We start from the raw sequence: 23,347 nt of genomic DNA on the forward strand, positions 1-23,347 counted from the left end.
TAAGATCCCCGTGCGTAGAACGGGCACACAGCTAGTATCATATAAATAAGTTGTACACAGGGTTCTTTTGTTTCCCCAACTCTAAAATACAACGCACATGAATTGAAAATGTTATAGGTTTAATAGTACTGTAGTGAATCGAATATCAATAAAGTTAACGTATAACAATAAATTTACATATTCCAAGATTATAATTGAATGTGTTTACGAAGGAACACCACAACCTCAAAATTTAACATTACAATATATTTACTCAAGATTTATTGTTTTCATATAGCACAGTTGATGTTGCCAACTAGCGTGGGAGCGGAAGTCCTGATAAAGGCTGGTTCTCGGAAAAGTAATAAACTTGTAGTTTGAATGAAACATTTTTTTAATTTTGTACAGGATTCATGGGATCCTCAGCATCAAGTACAAACTGCAAAATGTGTGTCGAAGGTCTGATTAGACCTTCCGAGATTAAGACCTTCAGCAACTAATCCGTTTTTTACCTTCCTTTAATTTATTCTTTTTCATGTTGTGCTTCATGTAACATACATAGACCAGAGGGCCGCTCATGCCCTTGACAAATAAATTAACATTTTCGCACTAATACAAATCAATATCGTCATTAGACAAGAATTAAAAAATAAAATTTATAAACAAAACCTACCACGACATATTCTTGAACAAGTATGCCTACAAACCTACGATAAGCATGTTTGTTATTATTATACTTAACCTACAAATGCTATGACTTAGGGCATACCTGCTTTCCTAGATGCGAACTAATTGCGAGTGCGACGTGAACTTAGAAAAAGACTAGTAAGAATTTACAACTGTGAATTTCTCAGAATTGATTGACAGTTCAGATGAACCTATGGCCACAGACTACGGAAACCTACAGTATTATTGTATTAGTATACTGTATTTGTATTATTGTGTTACTAGCAGAGTACCCGTCCTTCGTACGGGGTTGACATATAAGTATAAATGCTTATTGCAGTTATGGGAGAGGACACGATAAAAAAAAAAACTGGTCTTTTAATTTATACGGTATCCTATTAAGTAGCACACATCTACCAAAGTCCTGATGTTCTACCACTGCACCTAGACCATGGAAAAAAGTAAAGTTCTCATTGTGTACCACAACTTTTTTTTGCTAGTTGGTTCAAATTAGCTGTGGTCATTTATGCAAACGAACAACATAATAGTGCTGCACCCTGTTTGGCAAGCCTTATAACTTTTAATGCTGTTTAATATCATAGAACCAACTTGTACAGTTGAAACGGCTGACAATATTCTTTAATTTCTTTTAATATGAATTCTCATAAGGTTAACTAGAGAAAGTCCAGAGCCAGAGCCACCGGGGTGGAGACTGAAAGAATTTTTGATGTAAGAATTTTTTAATCGGGGATGTCATCTATCATCATACCAAATTTCAACCTTGTCGGTTTAGTATTTTTCGCGTTTGCTTGTCACAAACATCCATCCGTCCATCCATACATCCATGGTTTGCACTGTAAACAAAAAGCTATCACAATAGTTTCAAACCGACAAATAGGAAAAATAGGAAAATATAAATAAATATGGAAATAGGGTAATTTTCTAACATATTTTAGTGAAATTATATAATCAGGCAAATGGAAATTCAGTCTACAGATTTGCTGTGGTAGGGGGATTATATTACGGTTTACACAAAAATAAATCAAAACATAAACCTCATAACACTCAGGAAAAGGGCCTAGGTTGATAGGGCAATGATTATAGAATCTTAATTATTTCCTATATCCATGATGAATGATTTCTTTTAAAACGAATTATTCCCACTGTTTCACAGGAAACATTTTTGACCATTGTAGTAACATCATTAAAGCTTAAAAAGTTGATAGTTTACATAATATTTAGCACATTTTACGGATAAAACTTTTTTGAATTCATCATATTATAAGTGTATGAAAATTCATATATCTGTGTATCAATATCTACTTATCTCATTTCTGTTCAATGGAAGTTATACAATTTCAATGATACCGGTACTTAAATGGGAAGTCTTACAGCTGTTATAAAACTGTGCATACATTTTATCTTACGAGTAAATTTGCTACCAATTGATATAGTATGACAATTCTATTCTACTGCAGTACTTAGAATTCTACCACTACTCACATTAAACCAACCATATTTACTTTTGGGCTAGTGATTAATTTATTGTATTAATCATACAATATAGTGAATAGTGTAGTCATTTATTTATTTCGTTTCTATGACATAGCTCTATTTTGTAGAAATCAATTATGCAATCATAACAACAGAAATACTGCATCATTACATTTTACAGTGACATAGTATTTATTTTACATATAAAAAATTTTAGCTAACGCAATAATTAGTTCAATTAGAACCATTGAATATTGAATAATTTAAACATTAATCGAAGACGAAGCGGTTGACAACTTTCAAACAGTTGACTAGGACTAGTTGCCTTCAATAATTGCAATGCGAACTGTATGCACTGAGGTCGGCAAACAGTGTTCACAGTGTGCAGGCACTTTGGACGTCGTGGCACTTGGACGTCGTGCAACAGTGAAATATTGATTGGACGTCGTGGCACTTGGACGTCGTGCAACTGGCAGAGGCTTTGGACGTGGTGCAAATGATACTTCTTTACAATTCTACAGTGCGCTGTTTCACGACGTCCAAGTGCCACGATGTCCAAAGCTTGTAGAAAGACTATATTTTTGGCAGTTACTGTACTTTTGGACGTCGTGGCACTTGGACGTCGTGCAACAACTCAAAAATTATGTTTTGGACGTCGTGGTACTGGAAAAATATTATTGGACGTCGTGGCACTTGGACGTCGTGCAACACTCCCTAATCCTTGTGGTACATTTAAAGATCCTAATCATAAATGCTACATTCAGATAGACGAGAAAAGCCCTAAAGACCGTGACTACCTATTTATTTTCTTTGATCTGGAAACACGCCAGGATGAGTCCCTAACCTCAGATCCCGAGACTAAGTTACATAAAGTAAATTTATGTGTTTCGCAACAGTTCTGTTTCAAATGCATCAATAGGAGTGAATGTGAATCTTGTTCAGAACGTTATAAAATATTTGATAGCAATCCCGTTAAGCAGTTCATGAACTGGAAACTTAATTGAAACCTGCAAACATTTCAAAAACGTCTGTGTAATTGCACACAACGGACAAGGGTTTGACTTTCAGTTTATACTTAGGTATTTATTGACTCCCTTGGCTACTTACCCCTGTTTTTGTCTGCCTTACCAAAAGCTTTTGACTAACCACCTGAAAAGAAAAAGGTTACTTCCCACATAATTTTGCTTTATCATTGTATTGAATAAATATGGGAAGTAACCTTTTTCTTTTCAGGTGGTTAGTCAAAAGCTTTTGGTAAGGCAGACAAAAACAGGGGTAAGTAGCCAAGGGAGTCAATAAATACCTAAGTATAAACTGAAAGTCAAACCCTTGTCCGTTGTGTGCAATTACACAGACGTTTTTGAAATGTTTGCAGGTTTCAATTAAGTTTCCAGTTCATGAACTGCTTAACGGGATTGCTATCAAATATTTTATAACGTTCTGATACAAGATTCACATTCACTCCTATTGATGCATTTGAAACAGAACTGTTGCGAAACACATAAATTTACTTTATGTAACTTAGTCTCGGGATCTGAGGTTAGGGACTCATCCTGGCGTGTTTCCAGATCAAAGAAAATAAATAGGTAGTCACGGTCTTTAGGGCTTTTCTCGTCTATCTGAATGTAGCATTTATGATTAGGATCTTTAAATGTACCACAAGGATGACAATATATCTCTCCACACACATGAGTTGATTTACGTTTAGTTGGGAATATCATTTTTTCACACCCTCATCGTAACTTAATTGTTTTACAAATTTGTCCTTAATAGGCAATAAAGCACCGTTTATTTTTGAAAAAGCAGTTACAATAGCTGAAATATATGCCACCATTTTCCTCCACACAAGGAGGTGAGAAGGTGTGACAAGATGAACAGCTGTTTGAACATCTGTGGGCTTCTTTGTGATCATATGGGACATGTCAAGCATTGCAAAAGTTCACACATGCAAAAGCGGCAACTTTCTATATTTCTTTAATTGTGCCTGGAACTTTTCAAGTTCAGAGATACCTGATCCTTCTTCAGACATTCCTACACACACTTTAGCCATAGGTTTCTTTGCCCTAATTGTTTATCTCATGCTCTTGTCTTCACAATTACCTCAAATTTGAGGATCAATTTTTGCATAGGCTTTACCTACCACTATTGCTCTACCTAGACATAAGTTGTCAGTGTTATTTATTTATAACAACTATTCCCTGTCTTGCTTTGTATTAGTCGTTGAATGAATTGTACATTCCTCGGTCTTTAGAGTATATGTTGAATATCAATGGTTTTTGTGTTTTAAAAGAGGTTTTTTTATTTATTTAGAGTACGGTAGAACCTCAATAACAGTAAAAGGGGTTTTACTTAGAACTTCAGGTATATCTATTTCGTGTCAATCTAAAAGACATCTCCATTAAAACTATTACTTAACAAAAAATATTTTTCAAAATAGCAACAACTTAAAAAAGGCATAGACAATAGGTGTCGCATTACATTCATAGCTGAGAGCCATATGGAAAATTCGGGTACAAATGCTATAAGATAATGTGTAAGACAATAGTCTTCAGAACACCGATGATAAATACGATGAAAGTAATAGAAACCCCTCTATTAGTCAATAAACATAAATTACATTATTAGTTGTAGCTTAGAAAAGGTACATAAATAAATAGACATAGGTATTTAATTTTTCAGGTTCATAAGGGTTTCTTGGCTAAAACAAACATATTTTTACCAATACTAACTCGTTTATTATTATCCACTTATAAGGTTCCATAGCCTGTGATTACAGGGTTTTTAGGATATCTACAAGGTTTAGCTATCGTAGGGGGCTCTTGATATTCATATCTTGATGATGTATTTGTGTCCTAGAGGAACAATTGCTACCAAAACATGTATACACATTTCCTAGAGTTTCCCATACAGTTTTAACATACTCCCACACCTTTCTCAGTCTAGCTATCGTTAACATGTAGTCTAACAGCAGGTTTATTTAATATTTTCTCAGAATTAAAATATGCTTACCTTTTAGCAGTTGTTAATATTTGTATCGCTGTTGTGGCTTACCCATGATAATAGGTTAGTTTGCTTTTCCCCAGTCCGATTTAGTTGTTATTTACTACAACCAAGGTTTCAAAGTCTGTTACATCAATATATATCGTTGTCAAGAATATTAGTTTTCAACAAAAGTCAGTCCCTTGAGGGTCAATCAGGAGGTTTTGTACCTACACGTTACACTCATAAATCACAGATAGGGTGTTATCACAGACAACTACACGATTTACCATCACAGGATAACACTACGGGTAGCAGTGATAACGTTACCTTTGTACCTTGGAATGTTTATTAAGTATTAAATATAGGCTAGAATTTAATTTCTGACTCAATACAACACTAGTTTCCTGTTTTTGAGTCTTTAACACCTTAAGTGTAAAACTACTATGGTAAACTTGTATTATTTACAGAATAGTGCTATAATCATCCTCCATAACTAGAGGCTCTTATGGGGAATAGATTTAAGTAGGAGTTTGACCTCCTCTCCTCATACGTTTTTTAATGTACCACCCTATCAAGATGCAGAGTTGTTGTTGGGGTTAACCATCTGTAATGACGATTTCAGTTGTCCATTATATTTTTGTTTTAGTTTACAAGATGTCCACTAGGTTGCATCTCTTCTATAACATCTTTATACAGGTCATTTGATCCTCAAAGAGTTACATTACATTTGAAATAATTCTTCCACTATGCCATCCATTATTAGTAGAATGATATATCTTAACATTTGTTACGTATAATGTAGCTTTGTATTGGATAGGGTTTGAGACTATCCCCTCATTAAGTGAGGCCAGGTTAAGCGTTTATAGTCAGTCCAGATTACCTGGTAGTCGCTATAAACACCCTCTCCCTTACTTTAACAAAGATTTTTTTTGTCAAGTCTATAGATTTAGTTATGTAATCCGGCCAAAGTTAGTTCAAGGTTAACATTCATAGTCTGTGCCTATCATAGGAAACCAGCGTTTTATGGTTGTTAGGCCAACCCAGCATCCACTCCTGGACTTACAACGGCTTAGCCCAGCCTTTAAGCAGGTGACAGTACACTAAACCATTCCAAGGAGTAGCTTAGGTTCTTCTAAATCTAAACTCCTCAATTTACTAGGTTTTGTGCCTATCATAGGAAACCAGCGTTTTATGGTTTTTAGGCCAACCCATCATCCGCTGTAGGACTTACAACGGCTAAGCCCAGCCTTGAAGTAGGTGACAGTACACAAACATTTACACTTTGGTCTTACGGTAATACATAAGTATTTATCTATAGACTTGTTTATTTTTATTAGGAGAGTTATATACAAAGGAATTTACAAAGTTATTTACAATGAAAAGCTACAAAGTTATTTACAAGTCTCTTTGGACTTTTCTAAAACCAAAAGGTAGAGTGTCATACTCTCCTTCATACCTTCTTTTTGGGCCAGTGATTCTAAACACTTTGCTCTCTGCAATCGTAACGATGTCTCTATCTTTTGTTCTTCTGATTCTACTTTCTTCAATTTCAATTGACTGTTTTACTTCACTTAGGACCATTTCTCTAAGTTTTTCAAAGTTTACAACTTTTGATGTTTTAAAGTTGAGGGTGAGACCCTTGATTTTACATATGGGGATAATTTTTCGTTGATTTGTTGACCAGACAAGGTACGCATAAGTTTTAGGTCCCCCAGAGACAAGTTCAGTGATATAGGAGTCGGGTCCGTAATCTGTCAATTCGTCAGTCATTTCGCCGAGATAATCTCCCGTAGGAACTCTGTACAGGCCTTGACGGTGGTAAAAAATGACACTGTCTGTGTCATAATATAATACTTGAACTCCTAGGGCCTCAAGGTATTCGTAGAGCTTGAGTCTCGCCTGCGCTGTGGTGTAGGCAGCAATACAAACATTTACATTACTGAGAGGTTCCCCGACTTCTTCCAAGTACTCCCAAGAAACAACTACAACCTCCTCATTGACGGTTTGGAGTCTATTTACATCTATTTCGGGGGATGAAAACATTTGAAAAAGAGTTTTAGAATCCCTAACGATTGTGGCTTTAGTCTGGTTCTCCCTCTGTCCGAATTTTCCCCAGAAACTGTTTAACATTAATTTTGCCAAAGATCTCAAACCCCCGTTCTTAACAATTTTGTCTTTCTCCAGCTTGATTCCCTCATGTGTCAAATAGTCTGCAATATACTTGTTTTTGTCCTCCTCGGTCTTACACCACTCTGGATAGCCCGAAGCTTCCTGTTTCATCTTTAAAAATTTATTAATAAAGTCTGTGAACAAACCCCCGTTTTCATAAGTTGCTACCTGGTACTCCCATAACTCATACATGTCCAGTATAATGTACCCTTTCTCTACAGCCTTCCTGATCTCATCCATGGTCCATGTCCCAACTAGTGCCCTATTATCACCATCATGGTTACACTCTCCCTGATACATCATCTCCCCACAAGTCCTACACAACACAAACATCAATTTATCATTCATTTTTGTAGGGAGTACAGGGTGATAGAGATCACGAGGCGGTAGGACTTTACATTTCAACAACCCCTCTACTTCCATACCTCTCTCACGACACTCCCTGTCTCCTACATAGATAGTTGGGTGGCCTACAGGGTACTTCCCATACTTACACACATAAGGGTACAAGGAACAAACATCAACATACTGAATAGTTTCCCCATCGGCGCATTTGTGATAGGATTTCGCGTTGCCTGTCCTACCTCCAAAGAAAGACTGTCGTGGATCTAGTGGGAGATTATTCAAGATGGGTAGACTTTCCAGATGATTGAGTTTTTGGTCTTTTTTCGGCTTACGGAATTCACATTCCCACATCTCTACCAACACATGTTCTGTAAACTTAGCATTTTTAGCCTTGGTTCACTCATAACGGAGATGAAGAGAATCAGAGGGGTCCTCCTTCAAGGGGGCATGACGGTTGTAATTGAAACATTTAGGGCATCCATGCCAGTAACACCCATGGAACTCATAGATGTTTCTACCATCAAATCCATCTACCTTCATTCCATTAACTTTGACTTCTTTTCCTCGTCCAGCATGATCAATCCTAATTCCGTTGGTTTCCTCAACCCAAGAAAGCCATTGGAGTGCAATTGCCGATTGATTGTCTACTAATCGATAGCCGTTCTTAGGGATGATGCCGATGGTGTTAGGTTTTAGGAAGTTACGTCTGAAGGCTAGATTACAGGCACTCGCAATGGTAACAGCCTCAAGAAATGGGTCAACATTACACTCTTTTAGGAAGATTGAGCGGAACTTTAGACAGGCTTGAGCCAAGATATCAACATCTGACATACAGTATTCCTGCAACTCCTTTTTAAAATTAAATTCATACTTGTTTGCAACCTGCTCACTATACCATTTATCAAAGTCAGTGTGAGATTTCTCAAACATAGATTCGGGACAATAGTACTCTTTGGCAGGCATAGGGCCTACATAGTTTTGGTTTGCCAATGTGTTGAACAAGTGGGGAAAGTAGCCTTTCTTTTTCTCTGAAGGTAGGTCAAAGGCTTTAGGCAGAGCAGACAGAGCCATGGGGAAGTAGCTAAGTGAATCCACAAACCTCACATTATCAACTTTCATTAGAATAATTTTGGTTCCCCGCATTACAAGTTCCGGTGTGAATTTAGTTTCTTCCAACAAGTACTTTAGCAAGAATTGAAAGTCAAAACCCTGCCCATTATGTGCAATTACACAGACATGTTTGAACTGCTTTCTCACATACATTACATATTTCATAAACTGGTTGATAGGGTCGGAATCAAACACTCGTGTACGGTTTTTACATGCTATACAAAATTTCCCTTCAATACAGCGGTAACAAAATTGTTGAGAGACACACAGATTAACTTTATGTACTTTACTTTCAGAGTCAGAGGGCAGGAACTCATCCTGACGGGTTTCCAAGTCAAAGAAAATAAAAACATAATCTTTAGATTTAGGTTTGCCTTTGTGGGGTTTCATATAACATTTATGGTTTGGATCTTTAAATGCTCTACAAGGATTGCAAAATACCTCCCCACACTTGTGAGGCTTGGACCTCTCTCTAAGCCAAACTAGTTTCCCACAATCTAGACATTTCTTTACATTTTTACATCTATCAGCTAGATGCGCAATAAAACAGCTTTGGTTTTTGTAAGTCATATTACATTTTAAACAAGTTATTCCCCCATACTCCTCTACACAAGGGGGTGAGATAGTCTGACATTGTGAGCAAATGTTTGAGCAACGGTGCTCACCTTTGTGATCATATGGGATATGACAAGCTTCACAAAAGTACACACAAGCAAAAGCAGCTGTCAGGCTAGTGATTACATTATAGTGTCGGTTATGAAACAACAGGTTAATTTTGAACTTAGGGTTCTCTACATATCCCTCAAAGTACACATCCCTACCTTTAGCATTGTAGTTGTACACAGTGATTTTATAGTCTTTAAGCAAATCTTGGAATTTTTCTAGTTCGGAAATGCTTGCACCACCCTCAGGCATCTCAACTCTAGCTCGGCAAACAAGTTCTTGAGCCCTAACAGTCTGTCTTTTCTTAGCATCTTGTCTAACAGCTTTGTATTCTGGATCTTTAGTTACATTGGCTATAGCCACTACAATAGCACGAGGAAGACACAAGTTATCTTTATTGTTAATTACAACAATCCCCGTCCTAGCTTTACATTCGTCATCAAAGGTGTTATACAAGCCTGATCTTTTACGGCCGCCCAAACCTACAGGGAGATTAACTCGGGTACATTCAACTTGAAATGTATCTGTGGACTTGATTGATTCAGAATTTGATTGTACAATTCCCCCAAAGATTTGCCACAGAACATCCTCATTAACTTCATTTGCAGGGCGAAAAGCAACAAACCCCTCTTTACTTTTTAGGTTAAGTGATCGCAAAGTAAAGCCCAATTGATCACCCTCCTCACAAACTTCTTTCATCTCATTTACAATTTGACCAAACCCTTGTCTTAGCCAATCAATCTCACTAGTTTCAGCAGGAGGGTTAGAAAACTTAAAAACAGTATTAATTCCATGAATTCTAAATTTCTTTACATAATTCTCATGTTTATCTAAGATATTTACAGGGACAGCTACTTCAACAGAATCTTCTACAACGTTTACAGGATCAACTACTTGAGCAGCTACACTACTTACATCCATCTTCGCCAATCACTAAGAGCAAAGTGATGCAATAGTGACACAGAGCAATATATATACAATAGGGGAGGGGTGGGGGTAACCAATGACTACACAGATCACTTACTTATGACCAATCAGAAAAGAGCTTAATATAGCCAATCAGCATACAGGATTTTTTTCAAGTTATAACCTGTTTACTACACCAGATGTGGTGTACTAATTATAATTTTTGTTTCAGATGATACAATACCACTACACAGGATATAGATATTATAAATAAACCATTTTAGCTTTCACAGCTGTTTTCCTTATTTTTCCAGCAGAATATCTAAAATATTTATTTAATAAACCTACATATTCAGTACATAAAGTGAGGCTATGTTACTTGGCAGAAACAGTTAACAGAAAAGCAAATAGCAGGAAACCAGATGACAGTTCCTACATACACAAATAAGGTTATGTTACCAATGTTAAGGTTATGTTACAAATATGGTTATATACGTATGCAATACATAAGGTAAGGTTATGTTATTTGGAGGTAAAAGTTAGCAGAGAAGTCAATAATAGCTCCTACATACACAAATAAGGTTAATTCATTAGCAGAAACCATTGGCAAAAAAGCATACAGCCTACATATACAAGTAAGGTTATGTTACAGATACGATCTTTACAATAAAGGTCACAGCTGAATAATTTGACAGGAACATATTACACAGCCATAAAAAATATAACTCTCACTGATAAGATTCAAACCCTCAACCCTAGACTCATACACAAACAGTTAACTAGAATACAACACCATACACAATCATAGTGACCAGAAATAAAATAATCAGTGTTTGGTAAGGATTAAACCCATAACCTCAGGATCTCACACTCAAACAGTTAACTCCCTATACCATAATAAACCCTATAGTAACCAGCAATGAGACAATCACTGAATGATAAAAATCAAACCCACAACCTCTGGGGGCATACACAAACAATTAACTACAATACAACATTAAAAATCACCCCAATCAGATATGATACAAACAGTGGCTAGTGAGGATCAACTCCACAAACCTCTGGGATCAAGGACTCACACTACTTCCACTACAATACAACACTATACTAACACTCAATATATCACCCTGACCAGAAATAAAACGTTTAGTGATTAGCTAGGATCAAACACACAAACCTCTAAGATAAAGAACTCACACTACTCCCACTACAATACAATACCATACCAAAAACACCCCAACCAGAAATAAAACAATCATTGTCTGATGAGGACCAGACCCACAACCTCAGAGAATGATATCTCACACATAATCTCTTAATACCATACTAAAACACAAGTTAATACCATAACCAGAAATAAGACAATTGATAACTGGTAGGATTCTAACCTACAAACCTCTGAGATCAAGGACTCACACAACTCCCACTACAATACAACACCATACCAAAAATCAATTCATCACCCCAACCAAAAATGAAACATTTGGTTATTGATAAAGATCAAACCCTCAAACCTCCAGGATCATAGGTTCACATTCTAAACGAGTTAACTACTCCTACTTCAATACTAACACTCAAAATATCACCCTGACCAAAAGAGAAGCAGTTGGTGATTGATAAGGATCAAACCCATAAACCTCTAGAATCAAAAACCCATACTACTCCCACTATAATACAACACCATACCAAAAATCAATATGTCACCCCATCCAAAAATAACACATTTGGTGATTGATAAGGATCAAACCCACAAACCTCTAAAATCAAAAAAGGACTCACACTACTCCCACTACGATACAACACTATTACAAAAATCAACATATCACCCTGACCAGTAAAAATACATTTGGTGATTGCTAAGGATCGAACCCATGAACCTCTAAGATCAAAGAAGGACTCACACTACTCCCACTACGATACAACACTATAACAAAAATCAACATATCACCCTGACCAAAAAAATACATTTGGTGATTGCTAAGGATCGAACCCGTGAACCTCTAAGATCAAAGAAGGACTCACACTACTCCCACTATGATACAACACTATAACAAAAATCAACATATCACCCTGACCAAAAATGAAGCATTCGGTGATTGCTAAGGATCAAACCCATGAACCTCTGGCTCTACACATCTTCATACACAACCAACCACTAGAGAAAAAACATAAATTCAAACCTCCCATCATCCCAAAAATACATAACATATATAAAATGAAAATTTAACATCCAACATTTGGTGGCCTTTACAAAGGCCATTTTTTATACTCAATTATAAAGTTCCACTTAAGCCCTCTTTCAACTATTTTTAATATTATATACATGAATTATCATTTGTTTCTCATTTTTTATACACCACATCATATAGATATGTATAAAATAAAATACAAATAAAATATTTTTTACACACCCTGTATATATGTTGTTACTTAATTAAGGTAAATTGAGGTTGTCATTTATCACTATAAAACCTATACATTTAACTGCTGTCTTAACTCAATAGCTAAACAATTAACCATCATCTAAAAAACCAGAGTTCCATACCCGGTCAAGCCAATACTTTTTATCCACAAAATAGTTTAATAAAAATACCTACATATAAAAAGGTTATATGATCAACTGATAACTCCCATAAAACTACCCCTAACAATTAAAAATACCACAAAACTACCCCTAACAACCCCTAACATTCAAACATATATATATTCACTACCTCTGAGGATTAAACTACCACTCTAGGGGTAGTTTGTCCACGATCCGGGGGGATCCTACTCTCGTATGGTAAACAACAACCATACTCGACCGGTACACCTATTTTCTGGACTAGTTACGCAATGTACAATTACAATGATGTCTCAAAGTTCCGAAATGAAACTTTACACGCGTAGAATGAAATGTAGGTATGTAAAAACTGGCTTTTGATTAGTCCTTATTTTTGTTAAGAGAGTTTCAGCATCTTAAAACTTTGCATTATTTGCCAATCTACATCCTCAGACCCTATGCATATGCATGGAATATACAAATAAAACATAAGAGGTGATCTGGAACAGTCCGAAAATGAACTGTACCAATCGATTGTTGGTATTAAGTGACCCAGGAACGCACGAACCCACAACATAACTGTCTTGGTTTAACAGTTTATCGCTCATATCTTAAGTTTGTCTACGAATTATGGAACATTATTATTTTAAATCCTATAAACTAGAAACTACTAACACAATCAAATGTAAGTAATGTATTCCTTCTTGTGTGAATCTGACATGTGTAATTATTATTGAATTACATTAGTAGACATTTTTCTTTTAAACCAACTTATATTTTCAAATTAATAACCCGTATGATTTTCCCCAAACTGCTTTCCACTAGGTTCTCAAAGAGAATAGCAAGTTTGTTAGATATATCGTACATAATCGTGGTGAGTAGTGACTACATGAAACGCGTATGCTGATCTGTTGAAATATACGACGCATGACATGGACTGGACATGTTCTGCTCCTGACCGCGTTTGACTACAACTGACCACGTTTTCTCCCCGAGTTTACAAGAATCGTCATCATTCAAACTAAGGGATGAAAATATCCCTATTCTAAAACAGCTGAAATCTAGTCTTGTTTTATTTTCAGTTCAATACATTGAACTTATACTTTAGGTAAGGTACATTTATAAATGTCAAGCTGAATAGTAAATTTATAAAATTATGTTTTTATCAAACTCAAACACTTTGCCAAATAACCCAACATGTTTTCCCTTAGATAGACTTACAGAAAGTCTTTTTTGCATTGTTTTTTAACTACCTTTATCATATCGATATTTTTGTTTGATTTATTTAATTGGTTTCTTTCATTGCCAAAATATATGTCCAGTTCTTTGTAAACTCTAAGTTTTCGTTACGAATGCTTCAATTACTTTAACTATCAGTAAAAATTTGTTATCCTTAATCCCTAAAATAGTTGTAAATAATTGTCAACACGTCTATATTTCACTTTTGTTCATCATAAGGTTTAAGAAAGTTTAATTTGAGTTATTACTAAGTCCATTGAAAGGCCAACGTGATAGGCCAAATGCACAGTTTTGTTTACAAAGTTCCCAACAACTTGATTCATTGAGATATCTATCTTAATACAAGTTACAAATTGCTCAATTGCAACTTTACACAGTCGTGTATTCAAACCAGCTCGAACTTTTTGCTATGAATACTCAATCCTACTGTCATTATTAGGAGCGGTAAAGTTAGCTGATCATGATCGTAACACGCAATTTCAGTAAAAAGTATCTAATATAGACACATTAAACTTGAATGCTCCAAGAGATTTAATCTCTAACACCCCCAACATTGGAATGTTAGGATATATAATGAGTTGTCATCAATTTAATGAAATAGAATGTGAATGAAAAAGTGTATCCTCAATCAGTTCTCCAGTTAAATGTCGTTTGTCAAAATAAAACACAAATAACGTAACAGTAAAAAGAGTTTCACTGACATCACATAGTCATCCCTTTAGTACAGTCAATTAAAATTAAAATGATTTTGTAGTGTAACATAGAGTAAAGTTGATTAAACAAACTAAACGTTGTATTAACTCTAAATAGGTGTACAAGTACCGTAGTGTAAAATTTGATTCGTTAAGGTAAAAATCGATAGTAATTATTTCACAGGAATATAATTTAATTGTGTTAACTGGTCTGTTTTTTGGACTCCTTTATTAGGCTTTCTTAGAGTTAAACATTATTTCCCTGTAAGCCTTGTACAAGTTCCTTTGATTTGTTGTAAAACTTGTATTTAATAACCAACGATTATATCAACCTAAATAAATTTGTTGTTGATCTATTTCATTGCACAATTCTATTCAAGAATTATATTTAAACATTTTACGTAATCTTTTCCTATCTTTCTTATTTTATGATGTGTTTTAAAACTGAATAATTAACTCCTACCCTATAAAATTGCCATAAAACAATTGAATATAGACCCAGGTTCTTTTTGTAATTGGGCTATGCAGTAATGATGATTTAGGTCAATGTTAGTATTTAGATAGTTATACACCAGGGATAGACTGTTTGCATAAAACAAAACTTTCAAGTGGTATGATGTAAAAAAAAAGAAAAACAACTCAAATGTAAACATTACAATACTTAATTATATTACCCATTCTTACATTGTGGGCCAAACATAAGTAGGTCAAGCAAAGGATTAAACGTTAAAAGTTTTTCAATGTTTTAATTTCCCTAAACTAAGTTTGATAATAGCTTCCGCCGATTCTAGAAGAAATTGTATTTGCGTTTATTGTATTGGGGTTGTTATGGTACTCAATTAGATTTTCTAATACAATAGTGCATTTACCTAGATACTAGAAGTGTTTATTTGCTGCACTGAACCTACGTTTTATTGGAAACGCTGGAGGATTTTAATTGTATACACCAAAACATATACTTTATGTAAGCTAAGTATGAAATGAGTGACTGAAATGGAGTGAAATGGTGAAAATGTGTAGCTTTTTCACTGGCTAAGATCTTGCTGTTTGTTAAGCCAAAACCATATATGCCCAATGGTAAAGGACAACTGTTTTTAATTTTGAACCGTTAAAAGCTACTGACGTTTCCCAGGGCCGAACCAGCAGCCTTTTCATTGCCATGCAAGCACTATACACACTCAGTGTCCAGCCATTGAAAATCCCCGAGAGTTTTTCCGTGTTCTCTGCACTGCTGGAATCCTACTATCTCAACTATCCTACAACTTTTGGCAAAATACTACATTGCCACCTCATCTTCTGTGACGTTCATTTCAGTCTGATTCTAACGCTTCTTGGGTTAGGGATCTGAATCTACACCGTCTGATCGAAAAGTCATCCGTAGAGATTATCAAATTGATCTTGCTGACACTTTATTTTCAACGTACAGCGTGTTTTTTCAATGCACAATGCTGATTAGAAGTTATTTAACATTTTGTCCTCTGTGTGAAGCACAAAAGGCATTGGTCCCCAGTACACTATTTGTATTTGGAATCCAGACAAGTCCATTTAAATTATAGCTTCTGAGTCACAAACTTGTGCTTCGTCGTCCAGTGGTTGCAGTCGACGCTGTAACAAAGGTGTCTTCGTTACTTGGCTTCACTATGTAGTACGCACAATGGGGTTGATATTCCTGGCCGTTATTTGATAAGCTGATCTGGAATTTGCATCAGGTAGTTTTTTGGATCCTTTGTCTCCAGCGTGCTATAAAGGCAAGTGTATTAGTTAAAAAATAATATAAATTGTCTTATCTTATTGTCAAAACTTCTTATTGCCTCACCATTTTGAAAATATTCTTTCTTTATAATGTAATTAAAAACATAAGCTGATCAGCTAAAACACATCTAAAATATACGTATACAGTGTTCATGTAACGTTTTGTTTATTATTTGTTGCTCTATGAATTCTATTGTTCATTGTAAGTTCTTCAGTTTGTCTCAAGAGAAAAACAATAGTGATTTTCACTATGAAATAGTTGTTGAGGGTAAATAGTGAAAGGTAATGGAGGAATAAAACAAATTAAAGCAATGTAATCTTTATTGGTATACAAGCAATACCCAACATGTTTGTACTTAACTCGTAAAAATTCAATTATCTATCAAAAGAAACACATATCCTTTCATATTTTTTTGCAAACAGTGAAAAATTGAAAAGAAGTAATAATAATAACCTAACGTAAAAGCATCATAATTTTTAGCTTTTAAACAATTAAACCCAATTCAAGAGTCCGAAACCTTTTTAACTCGGACAAAGAAAGCAGGTTGGACTTAAAAGAGACCACGGTAAATCAATATTGCAACACACAATTGAAAAAGGATAACATGATGAAGCCCTGGAAGTATCCTATTACTCAAAAGAGACCGCAGCTGGAATAGAGATCATAACGTACTTGAGTAAATGCGAGAGATCTGTGCTCAGAACATGCCAAATGGTATTTGTCCACTTATTGATACTCAAATAACGCTCCTGCTCTATTTATTTACTGTACTCCACTAGTAAAACAGTTAATTTTCAGGAAACGCATTTATATCATTTTTAACTCCTCTTTATTAAAACTGATTTTACATCAAGTCAACTTTACTTAACATGTGTTACGATAGCAAAAACATCAATAAATAATTTAATTAGTTGTATTCAGTTTAATTTTAGCTAAAGAACAACGGCAATAATTATTTTCAGTACACAAAGACTTAAAAGAGACCACGGTAAATCAATATTGCAACACACAATTGAAAAAGGATAACATGATGAAGCCCTGGAAGAATCCTATTACTCAAAAGAGGCCGCAGCTGGAAAAAACTAGATAATTTATTGGTTACTATCAATTGACGTCCCAGTCAACATCGGCTTTGTTATTAAATTGTTAAAAGTAAAGTTTTGCTGGAAGAATTTACACTTTTATTGAAATCAATTTGGTCTGTGATACGTAGTTACTATGCTAAAACATTATTTGGCAAACATAACCTATAGGCTATATAAAGTGTAAACATCCCATGCCTTAAAGATAAGTTTTTCTTCAATAGACAGAAAGATTTCTTTGTCTGAGAAACCTAACTGTTTTGTTTCCAAATAGGAAGACCTTCAAATTAAAAAAAAAAAAAACTCCATGATTGATGGAGTTCGAGCTGGGGCGTTTGTGACAGAAATCAGAATACCAGCTCTTAAACCACTTGACCCTTCGATTTGTATTTTACAACTTTTACCATCGATTAAATAGACTTACTCATTAATCTAGGTCGGTCTACTCTTTAATCTATGCCTTTACTAGCTGGGTAGTTAGTCGAGTGGTTATCGAGCTCGGATGTCAAAAATTAGTCCGTTCGATCCTGAAAAATGCAGTAGTTTTTTGATAGCGAACATAGACCAAGCTATACATGTTCATTGGATTTTTAATATTGGATGAAAAAAACAGGAGCTAATTATCTATATCTATAAATCTATATCTATAAAAGAGGAACTATGTATGTATGTATGTGTATATACACACATCTGTCGAGTGGTTTCGGAGTCCATAACGTATATCTATAAGTATAAAAGAGGATGTTTGTATATATATTTGTTTGTTTGTTTGTTTGGGGGTGATAAACTCGGACACCGCTGAACCGATTGCCACGAAACTTGGTACATACGTGTAGAATGTCATGGAACAGGTTTATACACCATCAATTTCGTGATCCGTCCAATAGGCTCCGCCCCAGTGGCTCTGGAGTTTCCCATGTTAACCTTATGAGAAATGGAATTAATGAATCTTAACAGCTGTTTCAATTAAACAAGTTGGTTCTGTTCTATGATGTTCAATAGCATTAAAGTTACAAGGATTACCAACAGGGTGCAGCACTATTATTTCTTTTACATATTTATGACAACAGCTAATTTGCAACCAAAAAGGTGAGTGAGCGTAGCGAACGAGCTCCAACCTAAAGGTGAGTGAGCGTAGCGAACGAACTTCAACCAGGACGTGATTGAGCCATGCGAACGAGATCATCTTGAAAATTAAGAAGTTAAACGGGGCAAAGCCCGCGGGTTACAGCTAGTACATATATATGTATATACGTCATGGACTCCAAAACCGCTCGACAGATTGTAATGAAACTTACAGGCATTGTTTATCATCTTTCAAGGATGGTTCGAGTGAAGTTTGGTGCAGATCAGTCAAAAGGGCTCTGCCCCAGAGGGTTTTAAGTGGGCCAATGTCAGACTTTTTGATCTACAATGTTTACAAATGAATATAATTTAAAAGCAGATGTTTACTTTCACCAACTGTTTTGTAGGTCTGAATAATCACAACATTCTGTATTAGCATTAGCCATGATTTGAAATAGTGCCACAGTGTTTCTACAGAGTGCAGCACAGAAAACTATTTTACTTTTAAATAAGTCCAAAAGTATTAAACCCCAATCGCAGCACACCTGTGCACTCAACAACGTTTAAATTCTCCAATGTTAAACATTAAAAACGTTTAAGGTTTGTTAAGATTGTTAAAGGTTTTTATCCTTTAACAAATTTTTATAAACAATAAAAGGTACGACAATGCCTTAATATTTTTATCTTTCGTTCTATACCCACACAATCTAACATAAATTATTAAGTGAATAATAATCGTGCGTGCCATCTCGAATATTCAAATGCCTCTCAATTTTTAATTAACCCACCACATTACTGTAATTAAAAGAAGGAACCCAAAAAATATTAATGCGAAACTTAAATCCACCGAAGCTGTGCAACGTTACCAGACTAAGGATTAAAAAAATGACGTGAAAATTGATTAAAGCAAAAATTATCAGTGGTAGGTTTAAGGGAGAAACAGTCTTAATCCCAAGAATACTGATGATATCATCCGAATTACCCTCTGAATTTAAGCAACTACAATTTCCTTAAAAGTGTCTTGCTTTCGCAATCACATTATAAGGCACTAGGAAAATCCCTGACTATCGTCGGTTTAAATGTAGAAAAAACATGCTTTTCACACAGAAAGATGTATTTTGTTAGCGCAGCAACGCGCGCCGGGTAACTTCTAGTCTAAAATAAAACTCAAGCGAATTTCCCTATAGGGAAGTAGCTATTACCATAGGTCTCGTGGTAATACCTATGCCAGGAAGCGATTAACTTTTTCATTTTGATGTCCCCAGAGGCTAAAACACCATTCGTCTAAATTGTTATATAAGTATATATGTGTCCGTAAATAATAACTTGAGTAATCTTTGACTGATTTTGATAAAAAATTTTGTTTGAATGTGTATGGCAGGACAAACTTGAATGAGTTCGCGAACCAGCATGATCGGACCATTGGAACAGGGTTTCACGGGATTTTTTATAGGGGGAAAATGGGATTTTCTCATTTTCTACCCTCAAAACACAATATTTCCCTATTTCTCTCTAGACCATTTTACAAAGCTTAAAAAACAAGTAATTTAGTATATCAAAGTGTTTTTTTTCTACGGTATTGGTTACGGATAAAATTTAAAAAAATTAAAATTACCATGTTCTTATGGAAAATATTGTAAAATGTACTTAGCTTGTTTATGGATCTATTTGGATCAAAATTGGCAAATTTATGGATTTGTATACTAAGATATTAATATTTTACAAAACAAAAACACTTTATCACCCTCCCTGTAGCAGCAAACCTATTTACTTTTAAAATCTAATGTTATTTAAATATATTTTATTGAAAATCCAATAAGGCAAATGGAAGTTCGCTTAGTCTGCAGGTTTACTGCGGCGGGGGTTTTTATGTTTAAATGTTATCTTCAGATTTAATTTTGAACATTTCAAACCAATTTTACTTCGTTATTCAACTCCAATTGATTTTCTCTGTTCCTGTAATCTTTTACTATTTTCTAGTAAAATTTGTTGATTTATATTTCATATTTCTTGTATGTTTAATTCTATATTTTATTATTAATAGTGATTACAGGTATGATTGCAAGTTTGCAGTAGTGTGTCGTTTAAAAGAAACTAAACAGAGTTTTTTCTTAAATCGGTTTAAAGGTACGTAGCGTTGCATGAAACAATAACAGTTTACTTCTACAAGCACACTGATCCCCAGAGACGTTATATCGCTGATCTTCAATACTGGTTCTGTGTGGGTTCTCGCTTTAACAGACAGAAGACAGTACTGGCCAGCCTTTACATTTTTAACCAGTTTTATCACTTTTTATTCAACTTTAATAATTTGATCAACATTACTAGTTTTTACTATTGTGATTCTGACGGTGAGTAGTTGCTGGGTCACAACAGTTGCTATAGCTCATAATAAGTCATTCCATCAGTTTGACTTGGTAAAAACAATCATGTAATCGGCAGAAATCAGTAATTTAGATCAGCGCTATCTGTAGGTGGCTCACATCAACTAAGAAAAATTTTATTAAATACCTGGCTACAACTTTAACATGGGAACGGAATGTCTAGTTGTAGCTCGCACTCAACAGCGTCGTCAGAGTCTAAAACGACATTTTTACAAGCTGGACAAACTTGCACGTTTTTACCATTCGCCATTCCAATCCAATCTCCTCCAATCTACGATAATATACAGAGTGTCCATAAAAAACGTTTCAGGACTTTGGGAAATTAATCCTCATACTAAAAGGAAGAAAAAAGTTTATGTGAAGGTATGTCCGAAAATGCAAATTTACTCAGCTATCCGCCATTTTGTTTTTTATACAAAAATATTTTTATCTGTGAAGTTTTTCGTTCGATGATTAGGAAATTTAGTAGCTATGTTAACATACACAAGACTTATAATAGAAAAATAATACAGTTGTTCCGATTGTAAATTTCAAAATAGCAGCCGTTTGAATTTTTCTAACTTGAATAACTCAAAAACGGCTAATTCTATGAAAAAATGTCAAGAATATTTTTTTTTAGAATTTTTAATACCCTATCAAACGATACCAATATCAAAAAGATCGGACCAAAGATAACTAAAATATAACGTTTTTTGTGAAAAAATAAGGCAAAGTTAGTCGGAAACCCCTTAATTTTTTATGGACACCCTGTATATATGCAGCTGATTAGCGTTTTGACAAACCTCAGCAGTTATATTGCTTCAAAGCCAAAGGTAGGATCAAATAGAGGATTAGATTTCATCCCCTAAAACCACCTAAATATTGTGAATATAGTATTGTGTATTTGCTGTTACTTTGTTTTTTGTAAATCTTTCTAAAATAGCACAACTAAAATGCGTTTAAATATTTCCCCGAATCTTCTCCCTAAACATCCTTATCCATCCATCTACAGACACTCTGTCCGAGAGTAAGTTGTTAATTAAGTTGGTGCTGCCTGAGACATAACCCAGCCTCAGGTGGTTCATTAATTAGTCACCCAATATAACATTCTGCCTCACACTAACCTCACTTACAGCCAATACACAACACTACTGTAAGCTGCTAATTAAGTTTGAGCTTTGAGGCATGATCCCATCTTGGGAAGAAAGTTACTTCAGTCCTTTAATAAAACTAACATAGATTATTAATGAGAACATGCCTGTAAATTAGATATTTTTAATCATGAGCCTAGGATTATATTTTCTCTAACTTGGTTTTTCCTGAAACTAAATCTATATATTTTACTTACTTCCGGTTCGTTTTATTATTGACGATTTTTTTGTAATCATTATTCGTATGAGTTTGACAGAGCCGGTGAAATTTAAAAACCAAATGGCTGTTTAAATCTATCAAAATATGTTTTTCATATCGATTAAAGGTAATTGTTTAATGTAATTTTAAAACCCTGAAGAGGTTTAAACCCTCAATAATGATTGTCTACCACCAAATATCAAATAAAAGCAGAAAACAAACAGCAAAACCAACGAAAGACTGGTTCTAGACAATCTAGTAAGAACGTGTGGCTTAGCTTCCGGGCCGAATGTCCCAAACCCTATGGAGTTGGTTCTCACAGGAATACCGCGGATAACGCAATTGTAAATAAGAAAAACACGATTTGAGGACAATGGATAATGTAAATGTGGAAACGTAACATGGCACTTTTAATTGAAGTATAGTGCATTTTACTGTATACATCAAACAGTTGGGCCCTAATTAGGAAAATAATAAAAGCACATTTTCATAATTGCAAAACAATAGACCTAAATTATATATCACATAGACACTATGAACAGAATTTGGTGGTCATCTAAACCTTTAGAAAACGTTAGTAATGCATTAGTGTAGTTAGTAATAGTAAAAGAAAGATACATGTTGTAGTTGCTTTTCTAGGCCACTTCATGCAAATCATAATAAGAAGGTTACAATACCTGCAGACTGCCTGTAGTGGTCCTAAATCATCCAACAGGATTAGGTTTTTCGACTCATGATGTCACGTCACAGTAAAAAAAAACACAGTCACAAAACATTTAATCAGGAATAACTACAGTATTTACTATTTGAGCCGAGACTCGACACTTGAGAAATACATGCGTTGCTTTTTTTCTCTCGTTTTTAAATCGTAGGCATAATGTAAATAGTTTATTCCTAATTAAATGTTTTGTGCCTATTTTTTTTTAACTGTGACTTGACATCATGAG

At 34.9% G+C, this 23,347-nt stretch overlaps 1 protein-coding gene across 1 annotated transcript; it reads right to left on the reverse strand.

Annotated features, from left to right (window-relative positions):
- Nucleotides 1-6,516: 6,516 nt before the first annotated feature.
- Nucleotides 6,517-7,986, reverse strand: LOC128995613 (uncharacterized). Its single transcript, XM_054420630.1, has one exon. It carries the CDS (start codon nucleotides 7,984-7,986, stop codon nucleotides 6,517-6,519), a length of 1,470 nt encoding a protein of 489 aa, XP_054276605.1.
- Nucleotides 7,987-23,347: the final 15,361 nt, after the last annotated feature.

The sequence above is a fragment of the Macrosteles quadrilineatus genome, unplaced genomic scaffold (assembly GCF_028750875.1).
Source record: "Macrosteles quadrilineatus isolate MER2022 unplaced genomic scaffold, UCM_ALF_1.0 Scaffold_5__1_contigs__length_97177068, whole genome shotgun sequence".
Classification (NCBI taxonomy): domain Eukaryota; kingdom Metazoa; phylum Arthropoda; class Insecta; order Hemiptera; family Cicadellidae; genus Macrosteles; species Macrosteles quadrilineatus.

Coding starts and splice junctions, on each gene's coding strand:
- LOC128995613 (XM_054420630.1), bottom strand. CDS start 7,986: ATGTGGGAATGTGAATTCCGTAAGCCGAAAAAAGACCAAAAACTCAAT.